Below are 26,120 nucleotides of genomic sequence, written 5' to 3'. Positions count from 1 at the left end.
CATTGCAGTTGTTTTTCGTTTATATTTTAATTAATAATAATCTGTTTCCGTGAACGAACTGATTGACAAAGTAACAATGACAACAAATGACAAAACATGTTGTGATACTCACATGTTGTAAGTGAGTATTTTACTGGGTGGGATTAATGGGTCTACTTTGACTTTTTCAGGATCATCTTGCGATCAACTCTTCCCACTTCACCGTTTGACTTTCTGCCTGTGAAATACGAGCAGGGTGAGACGTCCTACTTTTACAGGAATCCCCTCAGGTTGATTTGTACTCTTAACGTAAATTTAATTTCCTTCAAAGAAGCCGAATGGTGTCGACCCTTGAGTGAAAAATAAACGTATTTATCCGCACAAGCGAGTGTAAAGAATTAGTATGTTTGTTTTACACCGGACAAGTGTAACGTTAGGGGGTGTTCGCTTTTCCAAAGGGGGCGGAGCTTTAATCCCGAAGTGGAACGAGCTTCCTCTCGCTACGTCACACGGGGATAGGCTGCGAGCTGCCGAGCAACGCTGTCAGTCAACGGGGTTTCGGGCTGATTACCTAGGCGTCCTCCGGTAAGCAAAAAAAACAAACTCGGGAAATTAGCCTATAATGCCCACATGTATGTTTTTATTATTTGTACCTTTAGTCTACTCTCGAGTGGGGAGTTTTTGAGCTTCACGTCTTGCTCCCGTCGAGCCGTTTGAAAGTTATTCGCTTGGCTCACACACTGCAACGGAAACTTTAGTCCCGAAGGAAGGCCGTGCTGTTTGCTTGCAACAGGTTCTCCGCAACGGCAATTGTCTGTTTTTCTTCTTTGGACATTTTACATGTATTTACTTAATGACGATGTTTGCTTTTGTGTTTGTTTTTTTGTCAACGCAGGAAGACTCTCCCGAGCTAGAGAAAGTATCCGTGGCCGTCGCGGGGTTTATGCTCCGGGATTAAAGTGATCGCCTGTTCCCTCCGCTTTCGTCGAAACTGCCGGCGGGGATTCATGCCGTGTCGGGTTAGCTAAATGCGGTACGAAGCTAAAATGATGCCGGTGAGTTTGACGCTTTATTTACTTTTTGCTTTAAAAAAAAAAAAAAAAATCCCACAGCTCTAAACATTTCCATTTTCGACACGGTATATCGCCCCATCGAACCGGATAGTTAACGTCACCTGGACCCTTTAAATAGTCATGAAGTGTTTAGAAGACGCGTTGTTTTCCGTGTCTATGGAAGCACGGCTTCCCTCCTCCCCGATAAGTTAATTTGCTGTGGCAGACATGTGAGCATTTATTTGCTTTCTGGGATGATATCGGCACACGGGACTGCGTCACAACGCCACGCTGTATCCAGTCCTGAGGGCTAATTACGTCATACCTGACACCATGGTCATTTTACGCTTTGTTGTTGTTGTACACATCCATCCTGCTCAGAACCTCAGCTCTAGACTGCTGCCAAGCCATCATCACCAATCTGCATCATCGTCGCAGATGATCGCTGGATTGTTAACTTGTAGGCATTTAACCCAACTCAACTTCTGTCTTGGATGGAACTATCTAACAGAGAATTGGATGACGAAACAAGGCTGCAGCCAACACATGTCAATTTATATGTTATTAATCGTTAATTCAATTAAATGCCAATAACAACTACGGAAAACGTAAAAGGAGCATTTCTTCGTAGTAATTTACTTTAATGATTCATCTGTTAAGATAGTTTTAACAAGAGCAATAATATTATTTTGCAATAAATAATAATAATATAATTATAATATTATTATTTAAATTAGTGGCCCCCAACCACCGGGCCATTTGGTATCGGGCCGCACCACACAAAGAATATATATATATATTTTTCTGAAAGATGTTTTATTTTGAAAATTGACCGGCTTTTCTACTAATTATGTGCGCTCGTCCCTCTGACATATTCCCCACGCGTCACCAGGCGTTTTTCTTCACGTTTACAATTACCGTGCACGGCAGTTTCGCCCACCAGCAAACACAGAGCGCGCGACTACTACACCCCCCCCACCCCCGTCGGTCGTTCCGCCCGCAACGACTACTACCCCTCCTGTTATTCCGCCGGACCTTCTCCACCGGTCCGCAAAATATTGTCTGACATGGAAACGGTCCGCGAGGTAAAAAAGGTTGGGGGACCACTGGCTTAAATAACTGTTTCGTGCCAAAGGCATTGTCGGTTCAGCACTAGTGTCCGGAGTGTTTACACTGCAGAGGAAATGATTTACTACGTGAATGTAAACACTGTAGCAATGAATGCTTTTGTCTCAACTTCTCTAGTTAATGCTGGAACATTTTTTCATCCAGATGTTAAGTCACACGCTGTACAACACACAGGAACACTTTGTTTACAAAGATGTTAAAACGCACCATCCAGCGTAATCCTCTCGTTATGGTAAGCTCTGCTCACACCCGTGCTTCCTGTAAAACACTTCAATTAGAGAATGAATCTTCTCTGCTGTGTTTGGATGCCTCTGTCGGGTGCGTGACCTGCATGAGTCTGCTGGCACGCGCTCATCTGGTTTCACCGAGCTCCGTTCTTGTTGGACACCGATACAAACGCTCACCCTTGCATGTTTTCATACAAGCATCTGCTTCTTTTGTTTAGGCATCATTGCGACTTTGGTAACTACGCTCTTCAACGCCAATTCTGTCAGCAAGAACAATTCTGCACGTGTGTCACAAGGAGATACGGCTCTCTGGTGTTGCCTGATAAACACAAAATGGCCTCTAAATGCAATTGTCTGATGTGAGGTATTGTCACAGCACATGACAGCATACAGAGCAGGGGGCTCGGGGGTGGAGAGAATGTAGCGTCGTAATTACTGGCTGGGATGGTAAATAAGGGGTCACTGTTTGCTGAACACAATGAGCTCCAGGGACTCTTTAACAGCGTGTTGTGTGGAGCACATTGTGTGTGGCAGCACCCTGATAAGGGATGCTCACCCTTTTTTGAACCACGGCCCCGTACAACTCCTTTACCCCCGAATCGCTGTCGCCTCTCCTCAAACCAGGTTTTGTTTTGCAGAAACCTCTCGATGGCACGTGGGCTTGAATTCCCTGCTAGTGTGTTGACTTATAATGCATGTACGTGGTTTAATATTTTTGTTTGTCGAGATTAATTGTCATTCGTTGACTCTGGCAACGTGAAAAAAGAGAAATGCATCAGTCAAGAGAATCTTTCTGCATAATTTTAGAATTTTAAATGTTGCAGGAACACTTTGGTCCTCTCCTATGACGTGGCAGATAAACAGATAAACTTTTTCCTTGCCTTGCCACGCTGTTTGTTTAGCATTCCCTGACCACCCGCATTTGTAGCATATCTCACTTGCACCGCAACAAATCTCACTGTTGCTAGACTTTGTGGCAATGGTGGGAAAATGAAATGATGCTCTGGAAGCCTGTGTGTCAACAGAAACCTGAGGAGGCTTTCTTTCTTTGTGTTTTGTCTGTGGGAGAGTACGGGGTGGTTATGTAAGCAACCCCATCAGTGAAAACCAAGGACTTTCAAGGGCATTGTTTGAGAAGAAGAAGAGTTATCAATGTAACCGTGTCAGCTGAAAAAACGCAGCACTGATACATTGTTGTTTTGTCTTTGTGGCACCGAGTAACTTTGTACACAAACGCGACTTGACTGCCACAGGACAGAACAAATAATAATACCTGAGACAATTGATAACATGTTAAATCACCTGAACAGGTATCTACTTACCTAATGGTGGAATACTGAGTGATTCCCATCTGTGAGGAATTCGGGTGAAGAGCTGAATTACACATTAAAGTGGCACACTGCCAAAGTGACCCCCTTTCAAGCGGCGGGGGCACTTAGGGGGTCACTGTGGCAGCATTGTTTAGGGCTGAAGCGCTGGTCCGGCTACGGGGAACAGATAGGCCGGGACCCACGAGTGTACCCGGGGTGGTCTGGGAATCGGCCTTCCGAGAAGCTCGCTGCCCCTTTTTCACCAGGAACAGAGGTGAAGTAGGAACTGAGGCAGGAATCATACATCGCTTCTCACATTTGAAGAATCAACGAAATTCTGAAAAATTCAAACTAAAAACAGGAAGCAGGTGCTTTTTGTTGCCTGTAAAAAAGTTCTACTGCTGTGTATGTTCCGGTTTGTTTAAATGTCGGACATATAATATATATATATATTCCCAGTGCAAAAGTGAGTGAGACTGAAAGAGAGAGATGAAGAGGAATAATGCATAAAAGCATGAGAGAGTTTCTTGCTTTTCTGCTGCCTCGCCTTTTTGAAGGACTGCCACGCTGGAACTGCGGCAACTCTTGAGGCTGCAAGGCGAAGACGAGGCTGCAGCGTCTCACTGAGCTGCTGTAATCCCATTCAGAGGTGACTCCCTCAACGAGACGCAAGCTCACTCATTCGCCTACCGCAGCAATGCGCTTAATTGAGAGTGTGTGGCGAGAAGGCCCCTCTGCAGGACCCCTCGCAAGCGGTCAAAGAAAGCGCCCAACCCCCCTTTCCCCCTCCTCCCCCTTCCCTGTTATCTTCTGCTGCTATCACGAGGCCTCCCGCTGTCGCTTCCCCCAGTCGTCCCATCCAACCCCCCCCCCCCCCCCCCCCCCGGCATTAAATCAGATGTCGTGTGCTGTCGTCAATCCCGGTGTGTTATGTCAAGCCGCGCGACACTGTACCTCATTTGATCTGACCACATCTATGGGGTTCCTCCAAGGCAGCAATGCAGTCCAAATGTATATAGATATATACACACAGTGTAAAGTGTAAATGATTTTCACATTCTGATGTTGGGCTAATAAACATTTTTTGGGGATAAAGCTTTTTTACCAAATTGGAGGTAATGTGAAGTTGTTGTTTCATTGTGAATCCAACACACTGAAATGATTTAGCTTATTAATAGATAGAGTTAGAGTTGCTTTGTGGCATTCACATCAGCTCAAGTTTTACCTACTTGGAGATCAACATAATGGATTAAGATTGTCACTCTTTTATCAGCATTGATTAAGATTGTCACTCTTATCAGCAGGCGGTTGTAATCAGGCGCACAGCAACACGGCACAAGTCTCTCTGTTTGAGATTTAACAGACTCGTGCACCACTAACACAAACTGAAAGTATATTAAACGTTGCGTGCTGAGAGAAAGTAATTATTCCCATCTGTGAAGTTTTACACTTAAATCAACAGACAGACTCTTCACAACACTTTCCTGTAGTTGAATAGGGCCCACTAATTAAGGTGGATCTTTGATAACCGGATGAGCTGTATGTTCGCACTATATTGCTGCAGTGCATCTTATCTGAACGATCAGTGGGAGTGCCACACACACACACACACAGCAACATAGCATTCCTTCCTGCAATTGGCTGCGGTTACAATGTTGCTGTTTAAACTCAAGGCAACGCTCGGGTCCTCTGTCAAAACAAGTTAGGAGGCTTGAAAACCCTGCTCCCTGGAGGCCTGCAATCAATGGCCTCTGTGATCCAAGTCACACGGAAAAGTGCCAAATCAGCATCCTGTAGGTTTTGTGGCCGATATTGTCAGCTCATCGCAGAATCGCTGTGCACCTCCCTGCATGCACCGTACCCGATTTAATTTCATACAGGAATGTGTCGTTGACAAAGAATGTGTTTCCATTCAATAACCCGGAACAACTATTGGCGTGTACCTGTGTGTTTGTTCTTCTCAAGCCGAGGGTGTGCGGCCAGCTGCAGTCGCCCCTCTCTCTAAAGTGTGTTCTTATTAGAGTGTCTTTCTTTAGTCTGACGGTTTGATGTTACGGCCTTTCATCTCTGAGAGACACACGCACATACTCTCTTGTCTGTGTTATTAGAACAGATGTCCTAAAGTATCAGCCATTCACCCTCAAGACTGTAGGTTTTTTGTTTGAATCAACCTACTAGAGTGCCTATTTTTGTAGACACACCAGGCACTGAGCTATCGGGTTGAATGCAGGTATTCGTTCTCACAACCTATCTGCAGGCTTTAGCATTTAAGATTACTATTGTAATACTCAGCCAGTGGGTCTGTCAAAAAGGCTAGATTTTTATATAGCGGATTAACTTAATCCCAGAGATATCGCCCCAATGACCTCACCTTCTAGCTGCACCACTTCCACAGCAACACCCACAGTGATGGCTGCAGTGTTAACTCCCACATTTCTCTGCACTGGCCATAATCGTCATCTTGCAATTCTGCGACGTCAGACAAGTCCCAAACAAAAAGGGAAGACCGATTTGACTTTGCGGATGCTGCGAGGGAATTAGAAATCATTACGATAGTGACTCTCTGCAGCATCCTCCAGCCTCCTCCCCGGGGGCGACCTCCTCGCCCCGTCTCAGGTAGGCAGAAAGTGCAACCTAGCAGTTGCCTCTGATAGACCTAAGGCCAGTGTAGCACATTTTGGTCTGAATGTTAAATGCGCGTGTGTGTGTGTGTTGTGCACAATCCTCCCCGGTTGTGGCAGACTATCGAAGACGGGTTTTTTTGGCGAGCTGCCTATTTAGAAACTGGGCTCTTGTTATTATTGCGCTGTTTTTAATTTGAGTCACTGATGTATATATGAATTTAACAAGCTCTGAAGTTGTTTGGCTGAGTCGAAACGAGGGGCACTCTTCTCCCCCCGTCTAACTAGGTAGATCGCCTCAGGCACGTCCCCATTATCCGGCGAGCAGAGACTGCAGTCGGGCCGGGCGGTACCGAGATTTCCTGTCTTGGTGAAATGTGTTTTTGCAAGAAGAATTACTGGTGAAGTTGTGTGGTTTACACACACACACACACACACACACACACACACACACACACACACACACACACACACATCTACTAGTAATATAAACTCAACGTGGACTTTCTCCTGTGTTAAATAAGACATCCTATTGTGTATTATTAAACGATGTGGAAATATTACCATTCAATATGAATACAGTTAATATTATCAATATTAATGCGTTACTTCTACTTGTTTTTTCACCTACACAAAGCAAGGTGATTGTGCAAATATGTATAAAGATTAGAGTGATTATTTGAAATAATAAGGCATGTGTCTTGGTCTCTAAGCCATGTGTGTGTGTGTGTGTGAGGTAGAGGAAGGTCGGCAGCAAAGTGCCGACTCACCGGGGTGGAGGCCTGGTCTGCGGATCATTAACTTTAGTGCTGAAGAGAATTGGCTTCTAGTTTTTAGTGTAGGAATTGGCATTCCCAGGACTGCGTTCCCCTCCCCTCAATGTGTCCTGTCACCTCACTTTCTCTCAGACCCCCCTGCCCCCCTCCGCTCTGTTGTCTCTCTTACACTCTCCCAATATGAACGGGGTCATTTGAATGTCCTACAGCGCGGGGAAGATGTGATGATGTCAGCTCCTCTCTGGCTCTTTCACTAAAGGCGGACTACATGGAATAGTTGCCAGTTGAGGTTTTATGTTAATTACTGCTCCGACGAGTGCGATGAATGAGAGCTAAGAACAGTGAAAGCAGACAGGAAAGGAACAGTCTTGGTGTTGGCGTTGTTCTCCGGAGGGGGTCTTTCACCGTACACGCTGTATAGGGGCAACGGCTGCACTGTGGATTACCGGCATGGATGACTCACCGCTGAGTCAGACCCCCACCCCCCCATCCCCTTGTCTCCACCTTCGCCAGAAGAAAAACCTTTAGCAGTTGTGCATGTAGCTCAGGAAAACGCCTCACTCGGTAATCTTCATTTGAAGAAGAAAAGGAGGAACAGCCACTTATCGGAAGGCTGTTGTGCTTTTGGAGCTTCGCAGCCAGAACTCCACCGCTTTTGTTTCTGCACCGCGGCTGCTGCTGCTCTGCCCCCGACGCCCTTTGTGCTTGTGACCCTGCTGACCTGATGTTCCCACCCCAGCCCCCGTAGGCATGCTGAAAGAGGTTAAAGCGGTTTAGGACACAAACTATACTATTGTAACAATGATACACTTTCCAGGTTATTCCAGTTCCTGTCGGGCTGATTTTTATCTGATGCAGAATATTTTCAATACGGTCAAATTGTGCATTTCCCCAACACCGCTATGTTATTTTGTTATACAGGTTTTATTACGGCCTCATGCGCTCACTCTCCTTTTGTGCAATGACTTTACAGATGAGATTATATTCTTCAGAACTGCGTCTTCCATCTACATAATCTCATGTTAACTGTCAGTTTTTGTTTAGGTTTAAGAGAATCACATGAGCAGAAAAATTTTGTTTCACTCCCAGATTGTCGAGACCTCAGTTTGACATAGGCCTTCCTTCCTTTCAGTAAATGATACGTCCAATGCCTATTATAACTTTTTTTAATTTAGTTTGGAATGTGACTGAAATTCCAGCTTTCGGGACGCTTGCCGTCCAGCGGCTCAATGTTCTGCTTGGCGTTGTGGTTTTGCAGAAGCTGGAGGGTTTTGCGGTGACATCTTCAATGAGATTGTCCTTTTCTTTTTTTTAAAGCGGTCTTAAGCTTCTGTTAGTCACAACAACTCAAGAGTCCTCAGAGGTCATCCCTTGAGTGCTTGGCAGGGGTATTTTTGTGCGTGTGTGTTGGGACAGAGGGATCTCTCACAGTGGTGACAGCGATAGTTAGCAGTTGGATGACATGGAGTAACATTGAGTTCTGGGAGCTGGCCTCTGATGGTTTGAAATAAAAAACAATATCTGTTCCTCTTTCAGACATGCACCCCTTAACCTAACCTGACACTATTTGACATTATAAAGCAAACCAAAGAGAGCTTGACCGAGCGGGGTAAATTAAATTGATGTACTGCTTCCTAAGATGTCTTAAAGAAATATGAGTCAATAACAACCTTTCTAACAGTCTCTATCCAAACTGTGTGGATGAATAAATGAAAATACAATGATTTAGCATCCACAGAGTGAGCTAAGAAGAATTAAATGAGTCCTAACCCCAAAACATGGAATGATTGGGCACTTTCCACTATGTTCAATATAATATGCTCAACATGATTAAATACCAGCAATTTATAAATGGTTTGAAAATGGCCGGTGAAACTTGTAATACACACGCTCAAACACACACGCTCTGTCTGTTGTCATCTAATCCGCCTCTTCCCCCCCCCCAGATGTTCCTGACAGTATACCTCAGTAACAATGACCAGCATTTTACTGAGGTCCCTGTTACCCCGGAGACGCTGTGCCGGGACGTGGTGGACTTGTGCAAGGAGCCGGGGGAGGCAGACTGTCATCTGTCTGAGATGTGGCGAGGATCTGGTGAGTGGCTGTGCCGGTTTCCGTGGTGTTACCCGTCGACCCGCAGTGAAGAAAGGTGGGACTTTGGGTCATATGCTGTTTTGGTTGTGGGATAATACGGATGGATCCCACGGGACGGGAGTCAGCGTGCTTCTGTGCTTGTTTGTCTTCTTCCTTCTAATTAGAAGGAAATTGCTTTTCTGAAGTAGACCATATATGGAGATTAGCTGTGTGGTCAACTGCTTAGTAACTTCTTTTTGAAGGGCTTATCTCTTCTGGGTCCACAATGCAAACGAAGCAGAGCCCATAATCCCTGTAACAAACACAAGCACCCAGACATCTCTCAGGTGGAGGGGATGGGGGGAGGGGGCAGTTTGTGAGCTTATGATTTCCCCCTTTTCCGCCATCTCTGAGAGTCGGGAGGTATTCAGAATCAAACTCAAGGAGCCAGGCTTCGTAGCTGTTTCCATGGTGATGCTGCCATAGGAGTAAAGAAAGTGGCAATTATTGTGTTGGAGTACTTCCACGAGTAGTCTGGAAACATTGTCTCATTTTGCTGCCGTGTCTCAACTCTATGCTGCTGCCTCTCCTTGAGAACGCGGCAGCAACAATTTGCATCACATTTAGATGTGAACCTATTAATGACCTCAATATCACATCAATCTCCTACCTTGTTTTGCAGTCAGCCATTATAATCATCATCAGTTTCATTGACCTCCACTCGACTGTAATGCGTCGGCCCATTTGTGTAATGAAATGGTCTTAAGCTGGTTAAAGAAATCGTTCCGAGGAATGGATGAAAAGTTCTTTGGCTCAGTACCAGACAGAATAATCGACAACACAACACAGTTGTTCTTCCCTCGAGGTCATTACTCGCTGCAGATGGCGGCGGTAAAATCGGTGTAGGCCGGTGTCGGGCTACGGCTTGAAAAGGATTGTTCAAAGCAAACCTCACACACACACACACACACACCCACACACACACTCGACCGGATTGGTAGTGTCACATGCTTTTAAGCTTGCCCAATTAAATATAAGTAGACATTTCCCATGTTGAGCTAATGGGTGTGCATTTTCATCTCTCACTTGAGCGCTGATGTGTTTTGCATGTTCCGTCCCGCAGAGCGACCCGTAGGTGACGGGGAGAGGATGCTGGATGTGCTCCAGCGATGGGGACAACACCGGGCCGAGGTGCGGTTCTTTCTGCGTCACAATCGAGCGCCCGGCAGGGAGTCTGGTAAGTGTCCCATCTCCAACACACAGCCCCCGACCGCACATGCAGGTAGTAAAAGCAGGGGTCGCTAGGGTCATGGGTTAGGACAAAGACTTCCCCAGAGAGAAGACATTCGACACCAACGTAGTAAGCTCCAGAGAGGCCTGTAGTCTCCTAACGTATCACGAAGACTGCTTCATCCAGCAGAAGGTTTCATGCTAGCGGGCCTCAAACCTCAAAGAAGCTTTATTTATCCGTGGCCCAGGCCGTCACGTTGCCATAAGCCTGTTACTTTTCAGTTTTCTTTGGAAAACTCCAGTATTTTGGTCGTGCGCCATCCTCTCAGCTCCCAGGTTGCATAACTAAGCCCTCTTACCCCTCACAGCTTGAGTCTGGCCCGGGGATTAGATGGCTGTTTTCCCTTCCTGTTATCTTGGCCTGCTCTTGTTTTCCCACACTGTTAGCGTAGCGCCTCTCAGTGTTTGTAACACAGAGGATGTTGTTGACGTGGTCTCCTGTTTCTGTGCTGTTTAGTATTATTTATGGCAACAATGTTGTGCTGTTCTCAGCTCTGCAGATAGAACCGATCAGTTTGCGGTTCACACGTCCTGCTGTTATGCAGGTCTGTTCTTTCTCACCAGCACAGCGAGCCAACTGTATCCGCCGCCGGAGTGAGCCTGCTAAGTAACCTCACACTCAATGACACTTGTTGAGCCACGGCGCTAACACGAGCCAGTGCATGTATTTAACATGCGTCCTGTATGTCAAGGGTCATCTAAAACCATTATGCAAGCTAAAGGGCTTTGGTCATGGGCCGAGGCTTTAGGAAAAGGATCTGCATTGCCAGACCCGTCCTCTTAGCTGTCAAATGGCAGTAGCGTTGGAGGATAAACGTGTATTTGTGTACACAGACAGGCACGTACACATCGAGTTGTGGAACCTACCGCCGGACGATTATGTATTTGGTTAAATCCTGAGATTACTGCAAGTCACAAAGAACACTGATCCCAGTTGTTTCCCAGAGCAGCTCGGATCGCTCGGCACCAGCCAGCCTGTTTGGCTGTCTACTGATCTACAATCTACTCTCCAGCAAGTCCAGATAAATCCGCACAGTTCGTGCCCATGTTAGTTAGCGACAGGAAAAAGACAAAAAGCACGGTGAAGTCCTTTTTCACAGTTGTGTGCAAACGGCTGATCGTTTGCTCGGTTTGACCTGTCTTGGTTTGGACTAAACTGAGCCCGTCAGCTTGGATGAAGCCCCACAGTGTTGTGATGTCTGATTAAGATTTTCTTTGAATTGGTTACACAGGTGGGTCGAGAGCCTCGGAGCAGAAGAGGAATGGAGTGAAGGGTCCTCCAGAGAGAAGAATGGAGAACGGGGTGAGTTTCTGTGTCTTATTTTTAGACTATTCAAAACACACTCTGAGCACATTAAGTCGTACTGGTTTATTCTTAATTGAGGAAGAGCAACACATGTGTTGGAACTCATTTACAGTTTTTTATTGAGTTGTTACTGCACATCATTGCTATATTATTCAAATTGTAGAACAGCTTCCTTTACTCGTTGCCTCATGAAGATGTTTTCTTCACCAATATGTTTCATTTAAATTTGTATTCCTTTCATGTGGTTCACAGACTTTGTTATTAACATGAATTCTGTGGCTTGTTTTGTTTCTTTGTTCTGAACAAGGAGCAAACTTTGTTTTTTCTAAAGGGTACTAATTAATTCAATTAAAAAAAAGTCCCTGCAGTGTGTGAATGCAAATGAAATATTCATAATCAGTTCATCACAACATCAACAAGACTGTTCAAGTGCCTTGACAAAACGGGATTGCTCCACTTATCAACCCTCGTGGGTTTTTATGTTTTCTGACATCAGTGCTGCTCTTGCGGTCTTTGATTCAACCTTGAATGACTCTAAATGGATTGTGCCTCTGCCCAGGTGGCGACCCCCCGGATGGACATGACGCTGGCCGAACTACAAGACATGGCTGCCAGACAGCAGCAGCAAATAGAAACGCAGCAGCAGCTCCTCGCTTCCAAGGTGAGTTAAGCCAGAGGGAAGGATGAAAGGGGTGAGACGAGGCCTGATGGGAGAGATTGGTGGATTCGGGGGATGGAGAGGTTTAAATTGGGGGGAGATGAAAGCCAGAGGAGGAACACAATGATAGTGCAAGATTAAAGCGCGGGTAATTAGGAGAAAGTGGGTAGATGGTATTTAAAACAAAGGTTCTAAAACAAGTGTAGTGCACTTGGGGAAGCACAGGGCGTGTTTGTGGTAGACGGGTTGGATGAGTCGTGGATGGCTGCAGGTGTAGTACTTTTAATTTGAGACGTCGGAGACATCCGCCTGCCTTCGACTCTCACTCTGCAAGACTTATCTCATATTCAAGAGCCAATGTTTTTGTTTTGTTAGGGACTCATTTTGCTCAGGATTTTGTGGTGGCTGTGGGAAAGCCATTTTACAGAAAACAGGAATGATATAATGAAATGCTAGCCCCCTCATTTTTCTTCCAATGCATGTTTTTCGTTTTTGCTGAGGCACGTAAACAGGTTTCGGTTCTGCCCACGCATACGCACTGTATTAAGATAAGTTAAAAAATAACTTGTCTTTCACTTTAGTTTCATTGCACATTCTTGAATGTGTTGCAACCTGCCTCATCAACTTGTGCCTGAGAGTGATGGATTTGGCAGGCCAAGGAATGTAGCTTTGAGCAATCCGTACACTTCGAAGTCTCTCTTAGAAGTCAGGCAAACAAACAAGGTCTTAACACACATCAGCTGGTACAGTTCTCCATTTCTATCTTCAAACCTGTTTGGGTGAGCTAGGCCAGGTATATAGCATACATCAAATTTTAGTTTCTTAATGTTGAACGCTGTTTACCTCCACTGAATGTAGCCCTTCTTTAACCTATAAAGGAATGCGTTGATAATAGCCTACAGGAGTCGCAGGGCAGTCGTGTTATACACCAGCCCTTTTACAGCTAGCTCCAAACATCCAAGTACAGATGTGGTTCGGTGCTTTACATGAGGACACGCGGCCGTAGCCGTTCAGGGATATTCGGCCACGGATGACTCTTAAGTGAACGTTAACAGGGATGTGTCTGATTTCGAATGTTTCTGACCTTTGCTCCCTTTTCCCGCTCGTTCGTCTCCAGGAGCAGCGGCTGCGCTACCTGAAGCAGCAGGAGCAGCGGCAGCAGCAGCAAGCCTCCGAGCAGGAAAAGCTGCAGCGCCTCCGAGAGAACATTGAGAACCAGGAGACCCGGCTCAAAAAGGTCCGGGCCCTCAAGGGCCAGGTGGAGCAGAAACGCCTCAGCAATGGCAAACTGGGTAAGCTAGCTGACTAACAGATTGTTTTTCTAAACGAGTAACGGATGATTTGATGCAAGATTTGATTTGAATCAATTAAGACACAATGTTTTTGTCTTTCTTGCCTCCATGATATTGTTTCTCTCCCCTCGCTGCCTCCATCATCTTCACATATTGTCTCTCCACCTTCCTCTCGTCGTCATGCCTCTCCCTCAGTGGAAGAGATAGAGCAGATGAACAACCTGTTCCAGCAGAAGCAGAGAGAGCTTGTGATGGCTGCTTCTAAGGTGGAGGAACTTGGCCGTCAACTGGAGTTGCTCAAAACTGGAAAAATGGAAAACTTTCATGACAACCAGAGCTCTGTGGCTGAGCTGGACCGACTCTATAAGGAGCTGCAGGTGTGCAGAGAATAATAGACTAAACAGACTAAATTAATTCATACAATTAAATCTCGCCCAAATATAATGGAGCTCCAAAGGTGGTTTTCAATCAACACAAACTAACATATGTTCGTTTCTTGTCCTTCTCGACTGCCAGCTGAGGAATAAGCTCAACCAGGACCAAAACTCTAAGTTACAGCAGCAGAGGGAGGGCCTGAACAAACGCAACATGGAGGTGGCTGCGATGGACAAACGGATCAGTGAGCTCCGGGATCGGTTGTGGAAGAAGAAGGCAGCGCTGCAGCAAAAAGAGAACTTGCCTGTGAGTGTTACTGCGGCACAACAGCATGAAACAATATACCCATAACCTAATACAGAACCCCCTCGTGTGTCATCTCGTATTTTGCAAACATTGTTCATTTAGCTTTGATTGTTATGCAAAAAAGTGATGGACATTGCTTTTGATCAGAGCTCCTCCTAGTGGCCAGATAATAAAAAAAGATGTCTGTGTTTCTCTTTACATCCTGAAGCCTCAGATTCCCCAGCATTCAGAGCTCGCCCATACCAACGTAAGCTATCTTCTGTGTGGGGGAAAAACAAGCAACCCCCCACCTTCCCTCTCTGTCAAAGGAGTCCACTCCTATCAGTCTGTTTTCCATTCTTTCATACCGCTCTCCGAGATAGCTGGTGGTGATTGATCCTAGTTTTGGTCACGTCACAGGGCTGCATCGGAGTTTATGCTCCCGCTTGTTCACTCGGCTTTGTTTCAGTCCCGTCGGCAGAAACAACTTCTGAAGTAGAGGGAGATAAGTAATGAGTGCACGCTGGCAATCTGAGATGGGCAGGAATGTCAGCAGAGATGCTATCTTATTTGGCTCCACCGACACAGGAAACCGCCAATAACAATTCACCGTCTTACTGAAGACCGCTGGCTTTTCATAACAGATTTGATATTAAATACATAAAGCAGGGTTCAATACAATGTAGACGTAAGCCCTTGTCTTTGAAGCAGCTGTAAATGTTGTTGAGGCTTTGGCTCAGAGTTTGCTGCCTGGTGTCTCCTCTCTACCCGTCTCCAGGAGTTGTTTTGAACACAGGTTGCCATGGGACCGTTAAAAAGAATAAACAGACTTGCGTGGAAGACTAATTTGCACATTAACTTCTTGAGGAAGTTGGTGTAGGGACAGCATATCTGTAAAGGTGGCCTAAAAAGAAACATAATCATTCTGATTGGATGAATTCATGTTTTTTTATTTTTTTATTTATTTATTAACTCATCTCACTTTACTTTGTCCTCTGTGCAGTCATTTCTTTAATTATGAACTCTTTCTTTGTGCTCCTGAGGGGGTCGACTTCCTCTCAGACATGATTACGGTGTTTAATTGGCCATAACCATTAACCTTCTGTCTTTCAACCAAATTAACTTTCAATCCAATAACCTCAAAGACTGTTTTTAATGATATGATGCTGATTCATCATTTTGCAGAGGAAATCTCTAAGCTGTTTGCTTTCAGCACAGATTCTTTTCTCCGTGTTGTTTTCCTAGCAAATGCAGTATACAAGATCCTACGGGACCTCTAAGTTAAATCATGAATAATAAATGTTTTAATGGATATTTAATAAATACTCCTGAAGCTCCGCTTCAAGCCTGTTACATAAAGTAGCACACTTGCACACCTAATCCAACTTTAAAGAAGACCAACTTCTCTTTCGATGTGCCTTCATAATAAAGTAAGAACAGAGTAGAGAAGTGCGTGTGTGTGTAGTTCACAGATGAAGGCCTGAATAGGCCCTAGTGAGGAGGTGATTTACCCCCACACCCTGCCTGGAATCATAATGAGAGGGCCTTTTTCACACCAGCACAAAGACGCACTCCATCCAAGCTGCTCTCTCCGCCGACCGGAGAGCGAGCGTCTGGTTGACATCACCAGAGGTCGTTCTTAGCGGCTTGAGGCGATCCTGCACCGCCTCAGAGTGACACGGTTCAGGAGATGCTAGGAAACGATGCTCGTATTAGATTGGAAATGGGGGATTATTCTCTGACTTGAACTTTTGTTGAATGTTTGTGTTTGTGTTTTTATTTTCAAGAATGGCTATCCTGGTAAAGAGAGGGCTGCAAAAGACACTCATCTTCAGGTAACTGAACTACAATGTAGGCCGATCATATGTGTCTCTTTTCTTTTCCACTGGATCTCTTTGCTACAATTTGGCGATTTATTATCAGTTATTTTTCTGCTTCAGACCCTTGATGGGCAACGCGAACGACGTTCATCTTGTTTTAAAGGGACAGCTTGTCATAATGGCAATAATGTTAGCGGTAGGATATGTTTTTGTTGAGTTGTGCTGTTTTAACTTGCTTAACCCAAGTTTAAAGTGTGTGTTGGGTTTAAAAAGCATTTAGGCATATACATGTGGGGTGTTGTATCTCTGACAAAGTTCCTGTCCTGACTTTGTCTCTATTTAAGCCTCTGATTATGACGACATTGAAGAGATTGTATTGTCAGGGATGACATTTTCTTTTTGTTGGAGAACCCGCTCCTATCTTAGCTGATTTAGAATCCCTGCACGATTTTCAAAAGCGTCATGCTAATATAATGTAATGTATGAATAATTTATACATCTGGGTTAGCTTACTCTGTCAACGTCAGCCGCAGTAGTCCATGCATTTCCTTAAAGCAATACGATTATTCAATAAATTAAACCGAGCAACTGCTTAGAAACCTAAATAAAGATGTTTGAGGCAGGGATGGTGATGTCTGTCAGTAGTTCCAACCTTTTAGTCTCAGTAAAACACGGCCATTACTGTCTAGATTATATTGTTGCCTTTCTAGACCCATCATCACACCTGGCCAGCAGGTCTAAATTTCCCCCTTTGCCAGACTTCATTAGCTGTATCACTGTTATGCCCATTCGTCTAGCGCCACCCACAGGTTAGAAAAATAAAAAACTTAAAAAAAGAATAAATCCCTTTGAGTTGAGTAACCACATTGTTCCGCTGTGGCGCTACTCCCAGACCAAAGTTTATATTTCTATCTCAGAACCTCAGAATAACAAGTTCTCTCACCATTTTTGCAAACATTTTCTTTTCTTTGTCCTGTAATTAATATCAAGGCCTCAGATCTAGATTTATTTTAATAGTGCCTCGACATTAACAACAGTTTTAAACATCAGATAGTGTTGGTCCCTGTGTCTAAATATTGTTTTCTTTCTCTTCTCCTGTCTCTCTAACGCAATTTAACATGTTTCCCCTCGCTGACCTTTACCCCTTTCACTGCGTAGGTTCCCTCTGATGGTCAAGCCGGACCGCAGTCAGGTCCGTCTCGTGTGGCGGCGGTCGGCCCGTACATCCAGTCGTCCACCATGCCCAGGGGCCCAGTGAGACACGACCTGCTAGTGAAGCCGGCCCACCCAGACGGCACCGCCACCCTTCCAGCCACAGAGCCACAGAGCAAGGCCGGCACAGGTGATAAGCCAGAGACGACACATTGTCTGCACCCTTTAACCTCTTCTCATTTAGGGCCATGGCGATCCTTCGCCTTATCCCTTCTGTCTTTAGACATGTCATCTCTTTATTTTGTGCTATTGCTGAGTCAGCAGCAGCATGATAAAAAGATATCACATCAGAGAAAATGAAGATATCAGAGAAATGTGTATGGAGAAAGACACCGTGGAATTTGTTGTTATTTTTATTGAAATGTGACTCATTTAATTGCGGGACTGTCATGCCTCCATCAGGAGCAGAGGAGTCTGGGACACCAGCTGGTTGTGATGTCAAACTGAGCTCAGAAGGTATCTAGGTACCTCGTGGATGGTGTGTTGATTCTGAGTATCGCTGAGCCTGAACTTTGAACGGTCTTCCATTCTCCGTACATCTTTCTATGATATGTTTTGCAATGAGTGAACCAGCTTTTGAGCCCCGTGTGTGTTTGTTTGTGCCACTCTTCTCTAAATCGAGGTTTGACGGAAGGAACAAAATGCGCCATTGTTACACCAGCCGTTGTTTTCCTTCAGACTGAAGTAGCATGTGTGCTGTGTAATGTAGTGGAACAAAAGTCTGCCCAAACCAATGACGAACCGATGTGCCACTCTCGTACTTTTCTCTCACGCTCCCTCTCTAGTCTCACTCTCTTAGACCTAAATCCGTCCCCCTGTAGATAGTGGCCTGGCAGTTTGCTCTATGTTATTAAAAATGAATGATCCAACAACAACATGAGTCATTACACAAGAACAACAACAGCAGAATCCTCCCTTCCTTATTCCCTCTCTCGCACACCCATCACTCCATATTTATTCTATTTAAAGCATTCTGCATTCAGGAAGTAAAAGTAACAGGTTTTTCTCAGTCTGTCATGATGTTGCACGCACATATTTCTGCATGCTGAGTTGACTTGCAGTTCGGGGAGGAGAGAGATGGGATGGGCACAGATGCGGAGGAATCTGCTCCTTGCATACACCCATTCCTGCATCTTCTCTAGAAGGGACGCTGTGCACAGCATCAGGCAGGCTCCCTCCCTTGGGGTTGAGCTGGTCTCTGCGTGGCCCCTCTGGGGGCCCCCTGCCTGGGCCCAGCCAACAGCTGCAGCTGAAGATTTTGGAGCTAAGGCTACTTTTTGTCTTTTCTTTTTGAATGCATCTTCCTCAGAAGCCATGTTCTTGCTTAAGCCTCTGAAAGAGCTGCGGGCTAAGAGAAAAGGTACACACTTGTGTTTGTGGCTGTCTGCTTCTCAAAGGCTTTGTGTTTATTTTCCTTGAGTGATTCTTACTGAAAAAGACGAGATATTTATAGATCTTTATTGCTGTTTCCTTGTTTTGCTGCTGTGTGTTAAAGCGCGTTTGTTTAGCGCTCCCCTCCGTTCTCTCCCTGCCGCTCTAAATGGGTCAGTTGGAACAAATGCATAACCTTCAGTTGAACTGACATTCTGTGTGGATTCTGACCAACCCAATCAGGTCTTGTTTCCAAAGTGTGTGTGTGTGTGTGTGAGAGAGAGTTTTGTTGTATTTTTACAACACCTCTCGAGAGGGGAAATTTAACTACAGTCTTCAGGCAATGTGATGAAAATCAGCATTTTTTTACATCTTGGATGTGATGCTAATCTTGCTATTTGCAGGAGCCCCATGCTTTTATAACTCATCTGACTGTGGATGTGTGCAGACATGCATGGCCACTGGCTGGGTCTTGAGTCAGTCAACCAAAACAGAAAATGATGAGTAACGAGAAAAATGTTTAAAAATTCCCAGAACAAAAAAACCCCACAAAACCTCCGTCATTGTTTACTCTGTGTTCCCCTTTAACGCTGAGCTTTTTAACGTTTGTTCATCTGGATAAATAATGACTGAAACTAGTTTCCAATCGGTGTACTGCACATTTAGGATGGTTTTTCGTACCAACGTTTTAATTCTCTGCCTCTCCTGCCGGTCCCGCAGGCCTTCAGCCGTCCAAGCTGGCAGACTGGGCCTCTCCAGGTCCAGAATCCAACGGTCATGCTCCGTCTTCAACGCTGCCACGAATGACATCTCACTCCAACTCTAACGCAGAACAAGGTAAGACACACACACATAAACGCATACACAGCCTCTCAAGAGGTGCTGCACTACAAATCCTTGCTGGAGCGGAAGCAACAGTAACGTGACAGAACAACAGCCGCTAAAGAGGTTTCTGTTGTAATATCAAGTAACACTGCGTCAGAACACAAGACGGAACTCATCGCTGTTTTTACACAGATGAAACTGAACCGAAGAGAGACAGGAAGGTTCGCCCATTTTCCATGTTTGAGCCAACGGAGGTTCCCGCCGCTTCCCTCCGCAAAAACCAGAGCAGTGATGACCTGGTCAGGGACGCTCAGGTGAGAGGCAATTGAAACATTTTCTTTACACCCTCACGGTCAAAAAAAACAATCCAATTAGGTAATTACCAACACTGGTACATCATTGCATTTAATTCTCTCTCGCTTTCTCTAGGCTGCTCCCAAAGCTCCAGTCAAGGTGCCTCCTCCCGTTCCCACCAAACCAAAAGGCCCTGGTGTTGTGCCCTACGGAAAACCGGGTCTCAACACGGGCACCTTCCCCAAAACCAAGCCCCAAAGCCAGCAGCCCCAGGCTCCACAGGGCCGCGGCCCTCTCCCGCCCTCACAGAGCCAGACACTCCCCCTGCCCTCCAAGCAGGACACTCCACCCGCAGCCACCGTTCGGCCCTTCACCCCAGAGCTGCCCTCCTCCAAAGACGCCAGCATGAGCAAGCCCCAGACCGTTGCGGCCAGCTCCATTTACTCCATGTACACCCAGCAGGCTGGCTCAGCGAAGCCCTTCCACCAGCCGGGTCTGCAGGGAACGCTCAACAGGACCCAGAGCCGCACCAATGGCTTTGTCAGTGGTAAGAATATTTAGTTATAACATTTTTCAATTCAGCTCTCGAACATTAGGGTTGAGTTGACAGATTATTGGGGTCATTCTTCTTTACAAAGTGTATTTGGATTACGGGGAGACGTGGAGCGGCATACTTTGAATTGGACATAAATCTTCATGTCATCTCCATCTCCAATAGTGGCTAAGTGTGACGTTACAAGAAAGACCGAAAAAGCACTGTCTTCTGCCACTTGAGAGATATTCTTTTTACGGTAAATCTACCCAGATGCCTGGAAGGAAATATTCACACGCCACTGACCGAAGGAGCAGCCAGAGAGGCTAAGCCATCTGTTAGATCTTCACGCTACAAACGGCATCGCAAGCCAACGTACCACCAGCTTCTGACTGCAGTTGTGTAATTTAAAAGGAACACGTGTTTGTCTGTTCTGAGGATTTTCATGTAATCCATGCTAACTCTTATTATTATTGAAATTAAAATGTATTTTGCAAAGTCGTTTATGACACCCTCCTGACAGAGATGCAGTGAAAACTGAGGATTGTAAAAGTAGAGGGAATAAAATCTAAATATAACGATAGAAGCTAACAATTAATTAGGAAGATGACTTTCATTTTGTTATCAAGATTTTACTGCTGTGGTAATGAGAATCTGTATTATAATTATCACGCTGTGATACTCTTTGATACCCTTTGCCTCACTTGGCCCGCAGTAGCAGTGGCAGTCGGTCCTGAGTGTGAGTTCTGCGTCGTGACACTTGTTTCCTCTCCTTGTTTGTAGTGTATGGTAAACCAGTGATCCCCGGTGGAGGCGCCGTACACCCAGAGAACCCTTACATGGACCGGCGCTCCCCCGGCTTTGAATCCGAGGTCGACAACAGTGTGCCCAACAACGTGGGGCCCGGCCCCTCTGAGGGTCCCCAAACAGAAACGGAACGCATCCCCCGGCCCCTGAGCCCCACCAAGCTGCTTCCATTCATTTCCAATCCCTACAGGCATCAGAGTGATGGCGACCTGGAGGCCCTGAGGAAGAAGCTCTACAATGCTCCAAGGCCCTTGAAGAAACGCAGCTCCATCACTGAACCAGAGGGTCCCGCGGGGCCCAACATTCAAAAACTCCTCTACCAGAAGACCACACTGGCAGCCATGGAGACCGTGACTACACCAACCACTTCACCCTACGCCGGTGAAGCAGAGACCGCCACGGAGGGATCCTCGGGGCAACACGTCCCGAGCCAGCTGAGTGGTGCAGAGAACCACCCGTCAGAGGCGGGACAGACTACGGAGGGAGGCCCACCCTTGTCTCATGTCCCGGGCCCCAAAGTCCCCGCCCCGGGCCCCGCCGAACAGCCCAAACCCGCATCGGCCATACGCGAGAGCGAGGACATCATCCCCCCTCCGCCCCCGTCCCACCCGGCCCCCAGGCCGGATGATGCCCTTTTCCCACCGCCACCCCTGGCCGGCTTGGAGGACGCAATGGCCATCCTGCCCCCTCCACCACCAGAAAGCTTCCTGGAGGAGTTCCCCCCCTATCCACCACCCCCCTACCCCAGTGGGGCAGAGCAAGAGAGCTTGGGAGAGGACACCTTTAACATGAAGGCGCCCGAGGTCACCGGTCAGGTCACGCTGCCCCCGGTATGAATCCCAACTGTAAACCACGCGGCCCTCCGTAGTCTTAGTCTACAGTACAGATTATTAGTGCGCTGTTGTACTACGTGTGTTTCTTAAAATCCCCTCACATGTTTGTTTGTTAGTAGCACAAGCACGGGTCATGAGTTACAGTTTATACATATTCAACTTTTTAATGACCCCCTAGTTCACAGCAGCGACCTTGTCTGGTGTTATATAATTGGATAATCCTCATCAAGTACTGCTTTTGTTTCTGGAGAAAATGGGCCATATTGTGCTTACACTAAGCGGATACCCGCCCCCATTCTGTGTTAAAAATAAACACTTGTTAAGCTGCTAGTGAAACTCCTTCAGTGGTGGTGGCAGGTTTTACACCAAAAGGACAAACCAATAAGAAATGAGCCCCTCCTCCATTCCCTCCTTTTCGCACCTCCTTTTAAGACCCGTTTAGTTTCATAATCATGGTTTTAGAGGAATACGTTTGCTTCTGGATAAACTGGATTAGCAATGCACTTAGAAAAACAAGTTCCTCCTCTGCTCTCAGTCCAGATTGAACCCATCAGAGAGAGGACGCTAGCACTGGAGCAGGACACACGTCTTAGATTTTCTCATGTCACCGTGTTGTGAGCGATCGTTTGTGTGATGCGCCGTTATGATCGTGTCTTCAGGGAAAGAGGACCAACTTGCGCAAGCTGGGCTCTGAGCGCATCGATCACAGCATGAGAGTGAAGTTCAACCCTCTGGCTCTGCTGCTGGACTCGTCTCTGGAGGGAGAGTTCGACCTGGTCCAGAGAATCATCTATGAAGTAAGACATGTTCTCCGCAAGTAACCTCTGCTCTGGGTTGCACCGTGATTCATAATGTTTAAAATCGATTTGATCACAATTTGCTTGTCTTACAATGAAATTCCTGTCATTTGTGATTCACAGGTAGAAGACCCCAGTCTTCCCAACGATGAAGGAATCACCGCCCTACACAATGCGGTCTGTGCCGGACACACGGAGATCGTCAAGTTTCTGGTTCAGTTTGGTGTCAATGTCAACGCTGCTGACAGTGACGGCTGGTGAGTCTGGACTTTTAGCTTTTGTCTACACGCTGATGTTTTTCCTCGACTGACCGTGTGAGCCGGTTAACACACCTGAATAAACTGTACAAAATCACCGAATGAAATGATTGTCAATATCTCCAGTCCTAGTCTTTAGTGGTTTATGTGTCTCATTATACTCTGTATCCTCTGTTCTTAACCTCTTTTCTGTTCCTTTTTTCACCCACCTTCTAACATAGGACACCTCTCCACTGTGCTGCCTCTTGTAACAATGTGCAAGTGTGCAAGTTCCTGGTGGAGTCTGGTGCTGCAGTGTTTGCTATGACTTACAGTGACATGCAAACGGCGGCTGATAAATGTGAAGAGATGGAGGAGGGCTACACCCAGTGCTCCCAGTTCCTCTATGGTCAGTAAAAGTACAATGTTATTTTTCCTTATTTTTTTGGTTGTTGTTTCGATCTTTGTTCTTTGAACCATTTTAATTTTGAATTCTGGCACGTGTCTATGTCCCCTTTGTGGTAATGACTTTTTTTTTGTTCTGTTAATCTGTCTATCCGAAGGTGTGCAAGAGAAGATGGGCATCATGAACAGGGGCGTGGTCTACGGCCTGTGGGACTACAACGGGGTAAACCCTGATGAACTGGTGTTCCGCGAGGGAGACTGCATGACCATCGTCCGAAGGGAGGACGAGGACGAGATAGAATGGTGGTGGGCGCGCATGGGGGACACTGAGGGGTACATTCCGCGCAACCTGCTAGGGGTGAGTCATGAGTCTGAACGTTTGATGAATGTCTTTTTAATATTTCATGTACAGATGTGCATTGTTAACACGTCTTCTTGTCTCTATCAACAGCTCTATCCCCGAATAAAGCCAAGACAGAGAACCCTGGCTTGAAGCGATGCGCATTTCCAGTGTGCCACAACTCTCCAAAACACCATCAGACACACACATGTGCACACACAGATACATGCACACACGACACACACAGGCTTTAATGGACCAAGGAAGAGAAAGACACCACTACAATGAAGAGACGGAGACACACCAAACAATATGAAGGATCAACTATGAACTCTTGTTAGCACTTTTTTTCTGTATCTACGACTGAGGGATTCTCCCTCACTTATTTTTCCAGGCTACACTGTGTACTATGTACTTAAAGACAGTATTGAGACTGTTTTCCTTTATTCCACTGTTTTTCATGTCTATGTAATGAGAATATGAAAGTATTTCTTAACTGACAGAGACACAAATGTTGGAATATCATTGGATCGAGCGGCATTCTTATTGCGAGACATTTTTACACTTTTGAATAGTCTTTTAAAAACTTCTTTGGGGGGGTCTACATTGCATAAGGTGAACAAGTGGATGATGAAGATGCTTTTAAGAATACTCTGTTACCATGACAATCGTTGGGACCCCTGTCGTCATCTGTTTTGTGCGCCTCTTTATTACACCACTGCAGGCGTAAAGTTACCGTTGTGACCATCGCCGTTCTGACTCAACAAAAGGAAAATGAGATGATTCGATGAAGCTTTTGATTGATCGATTGCTGTTGATTCAATGATACCCAGAAAGCCCTTCTGCTTTCATGCATTGTGTTTGGGATGCCATAGACAGTGTGTATACATGTAGTCCGTCATAAAAACTAGTGAAACGTTACTGTAAGAATTATATTGCAATGAAAATTGACTTTCAACCTCTTTTAGAAACCCTTCCACCAGGAAGGAGATGTCATGCAGTATGAAAAATAATATTTTATTACAACCATTTTATGGCTATTTGTAATGATCAGTAAGCAAAGATGATGCTAAATCCTAGTCAGGATCGATTTTTCTCAAGTTAAATAAAGAAAAAAAGAGGGAACTTCTCAACCCATCACTTATCTGTCATTGCAGATGTATTTATTTTTGTTACTTATTTCTTTTAGCCCTTTATGTCCGTACTATAATCACAAATATATTGTAGTATTTCAAGAATTTACAATAAAATACTTTGTACTAAGTTTCTACGTATTGCTTGAACACAAATACAGACCCAGTTTTCTCATTGAGATAAAGGTAAGCAGAACTATTTTGTATTTGTCCCACAATCATTGCTGCCCTCTGCTGGACACATGACTCCAAATATCCAAAATGTGCACGTACATGTACGCTCTCCCGTGGCCTTGTTCCCTCCCCCTTCTCATTCCCAACTCCTCACTCTGCAGACCCTTGCTCAGGATCCCTTCGTGTCACATTAGCTTCAGGCACCAAAACTATAAGAATATATCGTGGTTTGGGTTAAAATAAGTGTATTTTAAATAACTTGAGAACATGCCAGTTCCCCAGCTCCATAAGGCACAACATATTCGCTGGCTCTATTTGCTAATTTACATTTTGAACTCGGCAACAAAGTACCCTGGGAACATGGATACCCTCGTCTTGGCACAATGGTCTATTGAGCTCAATGCTTTAGAACGCTATAAGTCAGCAGGATTCATCCTCTGGGATATTTTAGTGGTGCACCAACAAACTGGCTGCAACGTTTACCATGATCACCATCTTGTGTAAGATCAGCTTCTCTCAAACCATCAGTTTAGATCTACATTCCTGTACAAGAAATGTATATACATTTAAATGTGGCTAGAATTTCTACTGACTGCTTTAAAATGTCTTGTGTGGAGATGGACCCTTCCAGCACACGCTGGGAGAGACAAAGAAGTGCTGCAGCCTTCGATGCATCCACAAGCTATTGTATGTCGTCACGTGAAGCCACCACTTTTTCCAGGTACCTCTGTTCCCATGGTAACCAGCCACAGCAATACTTCTTTGTCCATAGGCTCCAGTGGAGTTCCTCTGCTGTGTCCCTGTGTGTGGGTTTTATGGGGTTAATGCAGCTGAAAGTTTAAGACACAAATCCTCTTCTGTAACGCAATCAGATGAGATAAAAGTCTGAATATAACGTCAACACTGCTCACTGAACACGACTCACTGCATTTATAATTGATACACGGATTAATAATGGATTAAAGTGCT

At 45.5% G+C, this 26,120-nt stretch overlaps 1 protein-coding gene across 7 annotated transcripts; it reads left to right on the top strand.

Annotated features, from left to right (window-relative positions):
• Positions 1-193: 193 nt before the first annotated feature.
• Positions 194-25,107, top strand: tp53bp2a (tumor protein p53 binding protein, 2a). 7 transcript variants are annotated; one of them, XM_078104443.1, is made up of 23 exons: positions 194-235; positions 438-564; positions 875-1,034; positions 9,040-9,187; positions 10,290-10,403; positions 11,689-11,759; positions 12,322-12,423; positions 13,538-13,712; positions 13,908-14,089; positions 14,229-14,393; positions 14,602-14,640; positions 16,160-16,207; positions 17,351-17,534; positions 18,714-18,764; positions 19,496-19,612; positions 19,793-19,914; positions 20,030-20,441; positions 21,210-22,063; positions 22,726-22,863; positions 22,987-23,120; positions 23,342-23,508; positions 23,663-23,862; positions 23,956-25,107. In XM_078104443.1, the coding sequence occupies exons 3-23, from the start codon at positions 1,008-1,010 to the stop codon at positions 23,995-23,997; spliced, it is 3,492 nt and encodes a 1,163-aa protein (XP_077960569.1). In that variant the 5' UTR covers positions 194-235; positions 438-564; positions 875-1,007; the 3' UTR covers positions 23,998-25,107. The 7 variants fall into 7 exon arrangements, with proteins under 7 accessions (XP_077960569.1, XP_077960570.1, XP_077960572.1 ...); XM_078104444.1 differs by lacking the exon at positions 194-235 and having other exon boundaries at positions 444-772; XM_078104446.1 differs by lacking the exons at positions 194-235; positions 14,602-14,640 and having other exon boundaries at positions 444-772.
• Positions 25,108-26,120: the final 1,013 nt, after the last annotated feature.

The sequence above is a fragment of the Gasterosteus aculeatus genome, chromosome 6 (genome assembly GCF_964276395.1).
Source record: "Gasterosteus aculeatus chromosome 6, fGasAcu3.hap1.1, whole genome shotgun sequence".
NCBI lineage: Eukaryota > Metazoa > Chordata > Actinopteri > Perciformes > Gasterosteidae > Gasterosteus > Gasterosteus aculeatus.
Note: the sequence above shows the minus strand (reverse complement) of the source record. Positions and strands in the feature narration are given on the sequence as shown.

Excerpts from the sequence above, each read along its gene's own strand:
- tp53bp2a (XM_078104443.1), top strand. The coding sequence starts at position 1,008 with ATGCGGTACGAAGCTAAAATGATGCCG. Across the intron at positions 14,394-14,601 it reads AGCAAAAAGAGAACTTGCCT|CCTCAGATTCCCCAGCATTC; the intron begins GTGAGTGTTACT and ends TACATCCTGAAG. Across the intron at positions 20,442-21,209 it reads CACCAATGGCTTTGTCAGTG|TGTATGGTAAACCAGTGATC; the intron begins GTAAGAATATTT and ends CCTTGTTTGTAG.